Source organism: Melitaea cinxia, chromosome 16 (genome assembly GCF_905220565.1).
Source record: "Melitaea cinxia chromosome 16, ilMelCinx1.1, whole genome shotgun sequence".
Taxonomy (NCBI): domain Eukaryota; kingdom Metazoa; phylum Arthropoda; class Insecta; order Lepidoptera; family Nymphalidae; genus Melitaea; species Melitaea cinxia.
The window spans coordinates 11,496,052-11,511,628 of NC_059409.1; the positions used below are offsets into that span (position 1 = coordinate 11,496,052).

General features: G+C 30.6%; 1 protein-coding gene across 1 annotated transcript; it reads left to right on the forward strand.

Moving 5' to 3' along the window:
* Positions 1-9,641: 9,641 nt before the first annotated feature.
* Positions 9,642-14,509, forward strand: LOC123660937. Its single transcript, XM_045595956.1, has 5 exons — positions 9,642-9,805; positions 11,207-11,456; positions 11,873-11,880; positions 11,955-12,090; positions 12,947-14,509. The coding sequence occupies exons 1-5, from the start codon at positions 9,719-9,721 to the stop codon at positions 13,108-13,110; spliced, it is 645 nt and encodes a 214-aa protein (XP_045451912.1). The 5' UTR covers positions 9,642-9,718; the 3' UTR covers positions 13,111-14,509.
* Positions 14,510-15,577: the final 1,068 nt, after the last annotated feature.

Genomic DNA, 15,577 nt, shown 5'->3' on the forward strand with positions numbered 1-15,577 from the left:
TAATATTTTTTCTCATATATGTTAGATGTACAGACAGCAAACCGTTACATTTTTATTATATGTATTGATTAATAGGGGCAAGGACCAAAATCAACCTTTCTTTTCCAGTGTCTTTTGGCACTTAAATATTCAGCGAAACACAACATTACTTGAGATCAGTATTATTATGCTTGGACCTTCAGTGAGGTAGAATTAATCCCCAGTCGAGTTGCTTCAGATATTGACTAAGATATTTCTGGTCGTGCCATACCTAAATAATTTAACCTAAAATAATGCAATCATAATGGAATGGACGAGCACATAAAGTTGCGGAATAGCTTTTTAAGTTAAGAGACATTATCGAGCAGTAAAAATTAGTTCATGTCACATGTGTCAACAAATGTTTGTAAGTGAAATATTATTTTGGAATTTCCCACAACACTACGCCTTTCACTGTGTGGCAATATAGAACCCTATGAAGTTTGATGTTGAGGCTCTACTTAATTTTCTTATATTCTAGGAACGAGAAGAAATCAAAATGTTACTGGCCCGAAATCGATAGGTATTGCGGATGTTGCGAACTTACCACCGGTATCTACATCAGATCATTAATCTCTGTGGTAAATATATATATATTTGTAAATATCTAGGATAACTCGTTTAATAATATAATATATTCTCTATTATTAAGACTTTTAAGATCGTCTCTGTATGCATGTTTACGCTCACGTACAATTTAGGTAGCAAAATAACAATATTCATTAAAGATAATCTGAAAAGTTTTCTTTAATATATTAATACAAAAATTAAATACAGTTGTGTTAAATAAGTTTTTTCATCAGATAAATTGGTCACAAGTATTTTTAATGAGTGTTTTGTTCGTTATAAATGATTAAATTTTACGATAAAGAGGTGTTGATTATCTAGTATGTAATTATATCAATAAATATACATATATTAGTTCATACATATGTATTTAACGTTATTTATTATTGATTTTTCCTCCTTAATATGTGACCACTTCTAACCAGTGCTACTGTATCGTGTCCAGCACCGAAAGGTTATCTAGAAGAAATCGCTATCTAGCGATAAGATCGCCTTTGTACATCTTATCTGTATCTATGTATCTTTCTTTATATGTCTGTAGTTCGGTATACATACATTAAGAATAAATAAATAAATATTTAATTCAACGCACTTCATTTTAAATATCTGAACTTACCACACATCACTCCGTTAACGACAGCTATCCCTCATAAAATTCAGAAGGCATGCTTCTGTTCTGCATACATTCGAATAAAAAATATTAAATATTTGTTTTATTTATCTACTTATAGATTTCTTTTCCACTATTTTTAATTAGAAAATTGACAGAAAGAATTAGCAGATAAACGATAGAACAATCTTTATATCTTTTTTAACCGACTTCCAAAAAAGGAGGAGGTTATCAATTCGACTGTATTTTTTTAATGTATGTGACATCAGAACTTTTGACTGGGTGGACCGATATCGACAAAAAAATTTTAATCGACAGGTGGTGTGTGTCATTTGGTCCCATTTAAATTTATTTGAGATCTAACAACTACTTTTCGAGTTATATCTAATAATGCGTATTTACTTGACGCTTTTTTCGTCGACCTACGTTGTATTATACCGCATAACTTTCTACTGGATGTACCGATTTTGATAATTCGTTTTTTATTGGAAAGGGGATATCCCTAGTTTGGTACCGTGATAAGGAAACCAGGATCTGATGATGGGATTCCAGAGAGATCGAGGGAAACTCTCGAAAATCCGCAATAACTTTTTACTGGGTATACCGATTTTGATAATTTTTGATTTAATCGAAAGCTGATGTTTATCATGTGGTCACATATAAATTTTATTGAGATCTGATAACTACTTTTTGGGTAATCTTTGATAACGCGTAGTTACTTGACTATTTTTTCGTCGATCTACGTTGTATTACTCGTCGATGTAATTGAAGTCGGTTTTTTTTTTCGTTTGCGAGCAAATACGATTATTCTTATGATGTTACCGTTTTTTCATTTTTTCTTAAATTACGATGTAAAATAAAGAGCTTCTCATCTATTTTTCAGATTTTATCTGCAGTAGCTTTATGGGTCACTGGTACGATTTTGAGCCATTTGTACGAAATTGAATCAATACTGAAGAGCGTGAATTTGACAAATTTTGATGATTACATAGCAGTGGAAAGAGAAGATCCCAAGGCAGCTCAACAAAAACTTACTCTTATATATCAGTTTCTAGTTGTATACTATATTATCTGGATTTGTTTCAAGGTTGTGTACGTAACAACTGTCGTGCTTACTGCATTTGCAATCTACAAGGTGTTGTACTTTTAAAAATATTTTTTTCATATTTCTTTTCATAAGTCTTTTGGTGTCCTATGAGATTCCTGAATCCATTTTTTTTATTGGTAAAAAAAATTTATTCGTTCATATATCATATTTCGTTTTATCAATACTAATATTATAAAGCTGAACAGTTTGTTTGTTTGTTTGTTTACTTGAATACGCTAATCTCATAAACTACTGATCCGTTTTGAAAAAGTCTTTCAGTGTTAGAAAAGATAGCCCATTTATCGAGGAAGGCTACAGGCTATATAATATTTTAGTTCCTCTATTTTATGAAACTAACCGCGGGGCACATCTAGTATTTTCATAAAAGGATACGATTAAATCACCTATATATTATTAACGAACTGTTTCAGAAAATAACATGGATGTTGAAACTTCTAGTCTTCATAAGCTTACCGAATTGGGCGTTGGATTTTTTTATATCGCTTCTCGGATCTATTATCCTCGGAACTGACATGAAATTGTTACTATTTATCTGTAACTGTAAGTATTGCTATCGAAACAAAAAAATTAATGCCAGTAAAAGCTACAAGGACCCATTCCTTTTTATATAAAGAAATGTGTTTTATTTTAGTATCTGAAGGATACAATATTTTGGCGTTAAATAGCGAGTATAAGAAATTGAGAGGGAAACCCAGACTGTTAGCTGATGGGATAGAATCACAAGAGCGGGATCGGAGTTTATATGCTACAGAATGTACCACTCAGCAGCCAGGGTATTATAGTGGAAATACTCCATTACATTGTAGAAGTTGTACTTGTGCTGTAAATTCTAGGAACATACGTAATAACGAAAACAGACCAGTCGTCACGTCTTCACAATTAATGGTCGCTACAGTGAATGAAAATATTAATGAAACTATTGATGTAACTTCAAACACAGGTGTTTTAAACATACATTTACCTGAATTTTCTTCAAACGATACAACTACGGCTGGAGAAGTTGATACTATTGGGAGATCAGTTAATGAAGGCGAAGCCGTCAGACCGAATATATTAAAAATTAAAACAAATGAAGACGTAGCTGATGTACCAGTTATATATGATCAGCAGCAACTGAATGTTGGTTCGAGTCCAGTTATTGAAGATAGAGGCATTACACCTTAGTGATTTAAACATACTACTATGTCTTAAATTCTTATAACTTTTTGTAAACATGATATGTTCACAAAAACCTTTGATTGTGCTATATCTGTGTTAACGTATGACGTTTATAACGTAAGTCTGATTACTTAGGACGGTGACGAACTTATGACCATTGTCTGGTAAATATTACTAGTGGTCGCCCAGAGGTCGAAATTTGGCCATAATTAAAAATTTAAATTATAGAAAACCAAAAAATAATGAAAATAAAGAATCTTTTTTTTAATTTTCAATTTGACTACAAACTTTGACAATCAACAAAAGTGTATAATATGCGTGTGTGTGTGCGTGTGTGTGTGTGCGTGTGTGTGTGTGTGTGTGTGTGTAATGTTTTTTTTTATTGATTTGATATATTCATATGCATAATGAAAAAAAAATATTAGCATTCTGCACTCCTTCTGTATATAAACTATAAGTTTACGAAATTTCATAATTCTTCGTCTTAATCTAATAGTATTAAACGAGCATTTCTTGTATATATATATATAGTACCTGGGTGACCGAGCTTAGCTCAGTATTTTTAGTAAATTTTGTTTTTGGAAATCATATTTAAATACATTACCATTATAAGAAAAAATCAAAAAGGTCATGTCTAACTATTGTATAAAATAATCGATTCTATATTTTTTTCATGACTGTAATAAAGATTGTAAATAACGAATGTTCAAAAAAAAATTCATGAAATAAAAGGCTTTTTTATTTTTATTTTTTATTATTTAAATACGAATCACATAAGATAAAAAATATAAATAAATATAAAAAATTAATAATAAAAAAATAATTAAAAAATAATAATGATAAAATATAAATAATATTTTTCGATTTTACATACATTATTAAATAAAAAATAACGAGTGCAATTAGAAAAAAAAAGAAAAAATAATAATCCTCCAGATCGATGGTGTTTTTTTCCTTTTTTTTCTAATTGCGATCATGATTTTTTATTTAAATAACCAGTTCATATTTGTTATTATGTCGGTAAAATCGGAAAATATTATTCATATTTTATCAATATGTAATTCGTATTTGAATATGATTTCCAAAAAACACGATTTACTAAAAATACCGAGCTAAGCTCGGTCACCCAGGTACTATAGATATATACGACGATATAACACTAAAATTATATTAAGCTTAAAAAGTTAAGTAATCTTAAATGCTCGATGATGCATCCAGATATTATTTTTTAAATAAATGGAATGTGGTAAAAAAAGGTTTCAGCGACATTTTTTTTTTACTAAAATTTCAATATACTGTTGTGATTTTTATAGTACATAGGTCTGACGAAATTAATGGTCAATATCCTTGGTCAAAATTATATTAGTATACGCGGGAGCGCAGAGGTGAGCTATAATATCGGTACAGGTCGAAAGTTATTTTGGATTGCCAATATTGAGGTGATCCAGCGAGGAAAATCAATGAATGAAGCGATGTAAATTCTGTTCACAAGGAATTAGCTGATATTACCTTAGTCGTAATATATGTCACCATATATTGTCAAGTCTAGTAAAGTATGAATTGTTTTGCTCGCATCCGAAGAGCAGTCTTATTTAGCTGTGAACTGTAAGCTTGAGGTACCGGAAAGTACCTCAAGCTTACAGTTCACAGCTAAATAAGACTGCTCTTCAGTAGTATTGTGTTCCTTAAAATTAAAATGGAAAAGAACTTGATTTAGTATAACGTTTTTAAAACTTTTATTTAAGGCCGATGGGAGTGAACAAATATTTATTTAAAATTATATAATATATATGTTTTCAACTTACATTCGATGGTTACTAAGATAGGTAGCTTAATGCACCTTTTTTTAAGTAGGGAAAATATTCATGGATACTCCTCCAGCGCGGGGGCAACGGTGGGGTTATGTCAGACTTTACTGACCAATAACCCCCAGGTGTGAGCACTCATCCGCCTGGGGGGGCAAGAAGCGGCAAAGAAAACACTCACAGTAAACGGCGTCAGCGGGATATTAAAATATATAAATCACGGTTATACAAAAAAGGATTATTAAAATGTATTATTGCGATGTTCGGCATGCTTATCGTATCTGTGGGTGTTGAAAAACCATATTTTGTATTCGTTCATTATCTGTTCGTAGAATATCAATTTATTAGTTCGAAAAAAAAAACAAAAATATTGTCGTAAAAATGGGGATAATTTTACATTCATCATTATATCGTCAAAATAAAAACAAAACGTACGTATGATAATTGAACACTTTATCTATTGTATAATTGTAATTTTTTTATCGATGTTTTTGTTTTATATAATGAAATAATAAATGAAATACAAAAAATGTAAATAGATTTTGACCAACATATTTATACTAATAATATGTTGACTTCTCACTTCACCTGCATTTTTAATGTGTATGCTCTGTAGCTTTTTACTGGGTGTACCGATTTTGATGATTCTTTTTGTTATCAAAAATTGTGCTTGATGTGTGGTCTCTTTAAATTTAATCGAGATCTGACGAGTAGATATGGATTATCCCTAATAATGTGTATATAATTGACTAGCTACGTTGTTTTACTTGTCAATGTTGTGTGGTCCAGAAAGACTGTAGAGTGAGAGACGACATGTCTAAGATCCAAACCTAAATCGATCGTCACCGAGCTGATAATAGAATGTAACATACTTAATAATAAATTATAACAATAATAAATTTAGTACATTCGATAATATATTAAAAATGATTTGCCTAAAAAACCCTGGACTGACTATTTTTAATCATTTAAAAAAAAAATAGCAACATCAAGCTAATAGGAAAATTTTAATTATTTAAAAATAATTCTGTCTTGATAGTATGACCAAGAAAGTTATATTGGGTATAAGTTCCTTGGACCAGTTTTTTTCTTTAGTTTATTATTTGAAAGCATTTACGTAAGAAAAGTTATTAACTACATACCAAGAGTGTAAAATAACATTTAGTATAATAGTTATTCTGAACAAGGTTCACCTGAAATATACATACAACGTGCATCTATAACTAAATATCCGAAAGAAAAAGAGTTACTTAGTACGTTTATTTAAATGTGTTCATTTACGGTTTTAATTATTGATCTAATATATATGCATAAGTATATGCTATTCATATAAATAAAGTGTTAATGTAAAGAAAATAACAAAAGATAACGTACAAAATAAACATTTAAGTCTGGAGGTCAGCAGCTATCTTGCGAACTTATAATGCGAAGCTATGTAGATCGTTGTTTGTATAAGTAGCGATTGAGTTCTGATTTCTAGAAATTATTGTAATTTCAACGATCTTTTAAATATTTTGCTGTTTCTACTCTTATATTACAAAAAATACTCAACAGGATACAATGTATTCTATGTCTGGCGGTGGGGGTTTATATGACAAAAAGCTCCGACGGGGTTTAGTCAGTATTGCACCGCCAAGTGCTGAGATCGACATACGGTCTAGGTCTGCCTGGATATCACCCGTAAATGGGTTCCCCTGCGATACAAAACAAAACAAAAATGGTGCGAGCATATATGACAACAATGGGTTATGCTGATTATTATAAGCTACTAGAGACTAGCCGTTGTGCAGTTTGAAGTGGCCTATTTTCTGCTCTGCGGGTTGTGGGGTTGATTCTTTCCTGAGTCTGAATGTAATATTTATATTTATGAATTTATATATGTATTATTTCCACGTATTTAAAATGACAGTCGGCTGTTACCTATGATACAAGCCTTAAGTTGCTTAAAATAGGAACAGATTACCATGTGTGAATATTATAAAAAAATGATATTATTATTAGTTACTGTTAAATTACCTAAATTAAAGCAATAAAAGACGCGCACAGCTTATGTTTTTTAACCGTAAAAATGTGAAAAAACACATAATTTCGAAAGAAGTAAAAATAAACATGACAAAACTTTTTGAGACTATTTTGTACAATAAATATTTAAAATATTTAACATAAAAACAGTGTTAAGGATTAAAATAGGTCATTGACACTCGGACGTCATCACGTTATTATACTCATACTGACAATGTAGTGAACAAGGCACTTCCTTTGTTAAATTTTTGTCCCGAAAATTTGAAGGTCAATTGAAACAGTGTTAGGACTAATTTTAAACTTGTTTATGTAAAAAGTAGTTTATACCATAGATGTATTACAAATTGCATATTTATTTATTTACAATAACACACTATTAATCTATATACATATAAATAAAATTAAAGTGTCTGTCTGTGATTTCAAAATAACTTTTTACACGATACTAAAACACGAACAGACGATTTTAAAATTTTTGCTTGTCTGTCTGTTTGTCTGGGCTAATCTCCGGAAAGGCTGAACTTTTTTTTATGCGTCTTACATTTTAGCCCAGAATTTCCGCGTAGTCGGGATTTACGCGGAAATAAATCTCGTTTACCGCGCGCAAGGACCTACCGCCCAGATAGATACGAAATAATCAAACATTTTTCCGTTACATATCACAATTTTTGCAAATTAAAACAACTAAAATCCCATTAGCTTTAACTACAAATATATGAAATAAAATATAAAAAAATAAATATAGTACACAAATAAAAGTACCTGGATGACCGAGCTTAGTTCAGTATTTTTAGTAAATCGTGTGTTTTGGAAATCATATTTAAATACGAATATGCTGTGTGGTTTACGGCATTAAAGAATATAGCCCCTCTCTTCCCGTGGGTGTCATGAAAGGCGACTAAGGGATAACACAGTTCCACTACTACCTTGGAACTTAAAAAGCCAACCGATAGCGGGATAACCACCCAACTGCTGGCTTTGAAATACATAGGCCGAAGACGGGCAGCAGCGTCTTCGGTGCGACAAAGCCAGCCCTGCGGTCACCAACCTGCTTGCCCAGCGTGGTGACTATGGACAAAACACTTGAGTTCAAGCCATTTTTGGCGTGAACTTGTGGAGGCCTATGTCCAGTAGTGGACTGCGAAAGGCTGTTGTGATGATGATGTGATGATTTAAATATGAAATACATATTGATAAAATATGAATAATATTTTCCGATTTTACCGACATAATAATAAAAAATATGAACTAGTTGTTTAAATAAAAATCATGAGTGCAATTGGAAAAAAAGGGAAAAAATAATCGATCTGGAGACATGGTGATTTGAACCGTGGTCTCCTTGGTCCATCCCGACTGATTTCCCACCTGAGCTATTACAACTTCATTGACAATTGCGAAATTTACCTTCATTAACGATATTGTAGCCATCATTTCATTCTCTAAAAACAGGGATAAAACGAAATTTTCTAAAAATGAATCCTAGCTATATCGATTTATCGCCTCCGAAATCCCCTGCATCCTAAATTTCATGAAAATCGTTGGAGCCGTTTCCGAGATTAAGATTATATCCGATTATAATCCGAGATTAAGATATATAGTACCTGGGTGACCGAGCCTAGCTCGGTATTTTTAGTAAATCGTGTTTTTTGTAATTCATATTTAAATTCGAATTACATATTTATAAAATATGAATAATATTTTTTTTAAAATAACGAGTGCAATTAAAAAAAAGGAAAAAAATAATTGATCAGGGACATTGGGATTTGAACCATGATCTCCTCGGTTGATCCCGACCGGCCGGTTTCCCACCGAGCTATTACAACTTTAATGACAGTTGCGAAATTTACCTTCGTATTCTAACGATATTGTAGCTATTTTTTCACTCCCTAAAAACACGGATAAAACGTCATTTTCTAAAAATGAATCCTAGTTAGATGGATTTATCTCCCCCGAAACCTCCTATATACTAAATTTTATGGAAATCGTTGGAGCCGTTTCCGAGATTCAGATTATATATATATATATATACAAGAATTGCTCGTTTAATAGTATAAGAAATATATATATATAAATATATATATATATATATATATATATATATATATATATATATATATATATATATATATATATATATATATATATATACAAGAATTGCTCGTTTAATAGTATTAGATGCAAACAATATTTAAAAGGGATTTCAGGAAACGCCTCATTGAATCATTTCCATTTTTGATAAGAACATAAACAAAAAGCACACAACATGGATTTTCCAAATGAAATCTGTTTACAGTACATATGTATCTATATAAGTATAAACTGACGACGCTGTGTAATAGATAGTTGCAGTGTCACATACATTGTTGAACTGAGTGGACATACGTCGTAGTTTGTTTTTTATTTTGTGATTTAATATTGTTCCGTATAAGCATGTTTTGCGAATTACCTGAGTTTGGAAGATGTTGCTTCTGCATGCCCCTAAGAAGGGGTATATTGGTTTTCGGCTATTTGAATATTGTAAGTGTAAAAACGATATAAATTTAATATCAGAAGGTCACAGTTATTCAATATGTTTATTAAATATTATCTTATTAAATAATAATAAAATAAATTAATGCGTAATTATTCTGTGCTGATCATATTAGTTTAAAGTATTTTTCATGATTTTAAATTTTATAACACTATGAATAAATAAAATAATTTACAGTTAAATTTAAAAATAGAGAAGCTTATTAATTACTACATTGTATTTTTTTAAAAATCATTGTGTTGATTACCGTTGCCCTTTCTTGTGGTTAGCGCTTCAAGTTAATATTAAAACAGATATCAAAGATATAGATAAAAAGCAATAAACCTATAGTAATACTAGCGACCCGCCCCGGCTTCGCACGGGTGCAATGCTGATACTAAATATACTACAGAATGTCTTTATTTATAGTGTGAAGCTAGCTTATAGCATGATTAACATAAAAACAACATTCAAATATGCGTCGTTAGATTACACGTTGTTACAGAATGCGTTGAACAAATAAAGGTTCACTGCTCGTTCCCCGTAGGTGATAGCGTAATAATTTGTAGCCTATATGTTGACCCGACTTCTTAATAATATTTGTGCCAAATTTGAAGTAAATCCATGCAGTACTTTTTGAGTTTATCCCGGACATACATACATACATACAGACAAACAGACAAAGAGACAAAAATTCTAAAAACTATATTTTTGGCTTCGGTATCGATTGTAGATCACAACCCAAGTATTATTTTAAAAACATATTCAATGTACAGTTTTGACTTTCCTACCAATTCATTATATGACTGTATAGATAAGTTTGTTTATTTGTTTATTTGAACGCGCTAACCTTAGTAACTACTGGTTCGAATTGTTTTTTTTTTTTTTTTTGTCTGTGTTATATAGTTAATTTACTGAGGAATGCTATAGAAGTATAGACTATTAATATTGATTAAAGAACGTTTTTCCTCAAATTAAAGTGGATCAAACCGCGGGGCTCAGCTTGTATAATACAAAATTATTAAATGATTCTAAATTTAACTATTCAGACATTCTTTTCGTTATTCTAAAAATTGAAATACCTAACAAAATTTGAATTTGTTGATTTATATTCTTAAATTACTCTTTTACTTAAAGCACGTTCAAAGTGTACTTACTTAAAATTAAACAACTGAAGAATATTACATTTTTTTATTTGTTTATTGAGAGCAGGATTCGAGTCCCTCGCTCTAAAAGTATAACTCGAAGAGGTTAACATGAATTTACATTAATTCTTCTTTTTTGATGTAAAACAGTTATATAGGATACTAGACACTTATGGGGCTCATAGGGGCGTATTACCAATTAATAAAACACATGTATGGAAGTTTGGTATGAAAATAAAGATATATATGTTTTAATTTTTACAGCTCTTTTCAATGTTCATGGTCGGTCTATACAGCTACTCAATCCACCACAACTCAGAATTCGTGTTATTGTATCACGGCGGAACAATAACAGTTGACAGTGAACTTTGCATTGCGATATACTGCGCGGATGTTATGTTCAATATCTTATTGGTATATGGAGCACATAGGGTAATATTCCTTAAAAATATTTCAATAAACTTAAGTGTATATGTATTTATGTTCACAAAGCAAATTATGCTAAAGCTACATTGTTAAAAATTCAGACATTCGAATACATTCGTTCAGAACACAATTGTTTTAACAGAAGACTGAGAAGATAAGAAAGAAGAGAGAGAAACTCACTAACTAATATAATAAATAGAAATTGTTGTTTGGTTGTCAACGACAGACAATAAAATTTATTTCAATAATTCTTTATATATTACAAATACAGTACGAGGAACTAACACATTTGAGTAAATTTATTGTAAATATACAGACATATCACGAATAGTTCCTAGAAGCAAAAGATCTAAATGCTATCATCAATATTTTGAGTTTTTTTTTTTGTAATCGATGAACTCAAAAAATATTGGGCCAATTATTCTAAAAATTATTTCAACAGTAAAATGATACGTAAACACTAGACATAGAGGATACATATTTTATCGGTATAAAACGGAGCAGTCGAAATGGTACAGTTTACGCGGGCAGAAAGGATAGTTTGTAATATATTTAAATGAAACATATATTATATCATTTATTTCAGAAAATCATGTCTTATTTACGAATATTTTACTACTACACCATCGCTACCATTCTGGCCTCAGTGTTACTGGAGGTAATGTCGTGGGTCTATTGGCACATATCTATGGAACTTTTGCCGGTAATCTTCGTGGGAATATGTAAGTATTGCATACCTAATTACCTATATACATATTCACACAGTCTAGACTGTTGACGAAATTTACAGTGATTCTGCTTTGTGCTTCGGGGTTGTGAGTTCGATTTCCGCCCCGAGTCTGGGTGTAATATATATATTTATTTATATATCCCTATTAATATTATAAATGTGAATGTTTGTTTGTTACGCTTACACGCAAAAATTACTTAACTGATCATCATGAAACTTTGGAACCATATTTTTGGAGGTATTAGAAGTAACGTAGAATACATTTTATTTCAAAAAAATCAATGTAAGCGAAGCCGTGGGTAAAAGCAAGTACAATATAGAAAATACCTTTGTTTAGGTAACCTGCTCTGTGTTATAACAATGTTTTAAAATTTATTTTTATAAATTTGAGAAATTATTTTCATTTGAAAGATATAAATGAAACTTTTTATTCGTTAATATTCTTTTCCCGTGAATATCATCAGGCCATCACGTTACGGGTGCATCTCGCTGTGATTTTTTTAATTGTTTTATTTTTTTGCTAATTATTCATTTAATACACAACTGTTTTTTTAAGTAACTAACGCAAGAACCAATTCAATAGAGATTAGTTGATATAAATAAATGATTAGATGAGATATCAATTTTTTAATTTAGTTTGACAGCAATTATTGTGCAATCATTGTATTATACAATACTATTTTTGAACTTTTCAAGTAGGTACTGTTTTTTCTGCCTGTCTTTTTACTTTGTATCCGCTGACTTCATTTCTTACAGCGTATTGAAGTATGTTATTAAGATTAATTCAATAATTAAATAAATGACTTTTTGGTATTACTTCTCGGAAACTTAATTCTTGTATTCTACAGGCTTGAATCTCTATCTACTCCTTCTTGTGAAGAGTCTCTTAAAGAAAATAGACACATCTGGACATACCTATGAGAACCAACTGCATCAATTCATAAACGGGGAGTGTAAAGTTGATGTAAATGGAGTATATCCTAGCACTGTTGTACCAAATGAGACTGCTTAGACTATATATTGTATTCTAACATTTTGTGGTATGTTTTTTTGCAAAAATCTAATAGTCCCAAGATACATTTATAGATATTGGTTAGAATGTAAAAAAGGCGAGTTTAGGAAAATAATTTTATTTATAATTTTGTATTGTATTTGTATTTGTAAATGCTCGCAATGTGTATTGTCAATTTAACGGACGAAAAACGAGTCGTAAATTTGTATTTTTTAAAATATCAGTTTTACAATCTCTGCGATCTTAGAGCTTATTAGTTTATTAGTTGAAGTGAAACAGAGGCTTAAGGCATATAGCTTATCAGTAGCTTATATGTGAGATAAAATTTATCAGCTATTGTTGAAATAGGCCCTGATGTGAAACGAAATATTTGTTTGTCGATTGTTAATTTGAGTTCGTGGCATTTGTCCACTGTTGCAAGCGCCATGTCACTGCTAATACGAGTAAACATATAGATTATACAGAGTGTTAGACACCTAACTACGTTCCTTTAAATGGTGTGTGGTGTTATATCACAGGTCACGTTCCACATAAGATCCTAGCTATTTTAAATTTTACTTTGTCTTAATATACGAGCTACTCTGGTAAAGTACTTCTGCGTAACCGTCCAATGAGCGCGTAGCCATGGCTATAATTTACGATGAATAACATTCTACATTCTTTAGTTGTATTTGTCATTTAGTAATTAATTTCCTTTCACAGACGTATTTACGTACTCACGAAAAGAATATATGATGCAGAACGAGTCTATCAACGTAGCCTATATTAGCCTCTATTAAGCAGTCAAATTTAAAAATTAGCTAGGTTTTTTTCCACGTGGAACCTGGTCTATTAATGGACCACCTACATAATCCCCAATTTTAAGGAACGCATTTAGAACTCGAACACCACGTGTATGTATGCTTATCTTGTCAAAAGCCTTAACTATAACATTGAGTTTATTTACACATTTATTTATACTTTCACAGAGCGATGGAAACCAAAGATTTATTTATGTTATTGTTTACTATTTTATGTTTTAGTTTGGTTAGTAAATTATAAATAAGGGTAACATTTGACGACGACATTGGAGCAGAGATTATAGTACTGGCTAATTTTAAAATTTTCCATGTACGATTGCGGGTTCGATCTCGCACATGGAGTTTTTTGTAAAGCTCTAAAAATGTTCTTCTCGGTGTAGGCGTTTAGGGTTGAGCGTGATTCCGTAGCACTAACGTAGGATTTAAATCCTAGTGAGGGCCGCTGAGTGTAAAGCTTTAAAAAAACAAAGTGACGATGGATAAAAGTCCAATTCTTCTCTTAATACTGTGTATCTTTAAGTAGCTGGCTGTGTTTTTATTTTAAAAAAAATATTGTATGTTAAAATATAGTAAAAAACAATAAAGAAATATAAAACAAAGCTAGGATTTTATTTTTATTTTTAATAATAAATACATAGGTATATATCTGTATACCTATCTATTTATTGAAGATATACTTATATAAATAATAAATATTTATAATTATGTTATTTACTATGACAATCAAAAGATAATAAGATGCTTAATATTATTTGTTATTATTAAACTAATATTTTTAAAAATATGAAAATTTCAATTAAATTTTAATTTTAGCTGTATGACAGAGAATCACTTAAAAACTCTCTTAATCTGTATCAGTATAATTACTTATCCTTTTTTACAAAGTGTTAAAGATATCATGTCAAATATTAATAATTGTGTTTACTTGCAAACAAAAAAAAAAATACTCCAATTACAGAGATAAGTAATACAATGGAGGTAGACGAAAAAATAATCAAGTAAATAAGCGTTATCAAAGACTACTCAAACAGTAGTCATCAGATATTAATAAATTTTAAACGGGACTACAAAACAAGCATAAGCTTTCAATTGAGGAATATTGACAGCATCATCGATATCGGTAAATCCAGTAAAAAGTTATCAGGTATAATACAACGTAGATCGATGAAAAAGTTGTCAAGTAAATACGCCTTATTAGATATAACTCAAGGAGCACTAATCAGATCTCTATCAAATTTAAATGGAATCACATGACAAACACTGCCTGTCGATTAAAAAAAAATCGTCGCAATCGGTATACCCACTAAAAACTTCAGAGGTAACATACATGCATAAAAAATACAGTCAAATTGAGAACCTTTTCCTTTTATTGAAGTCGATTAAAAACATCGCGACAGTCAGGATGACAAACACGAATAAAAATTTAAACCCATTTGACAATTAGGTATCAAAGTTAAACGTAAGTAGAACGCTGAATGACATCAAAATGATCGCTACGTAGGTACATGTCTGAACTGTAACGGCCAGTAAATTTCTCACAGCTGGTCAAATTCTCGTTTTTTATATTATGCAAGAAGCAGTGATTAATTCATAACGATGTTCCACTATTGAAATTAGCTACGTTATAAAGAATGACCGTCAACGGGTGGTTCTGATAACAACCAGAA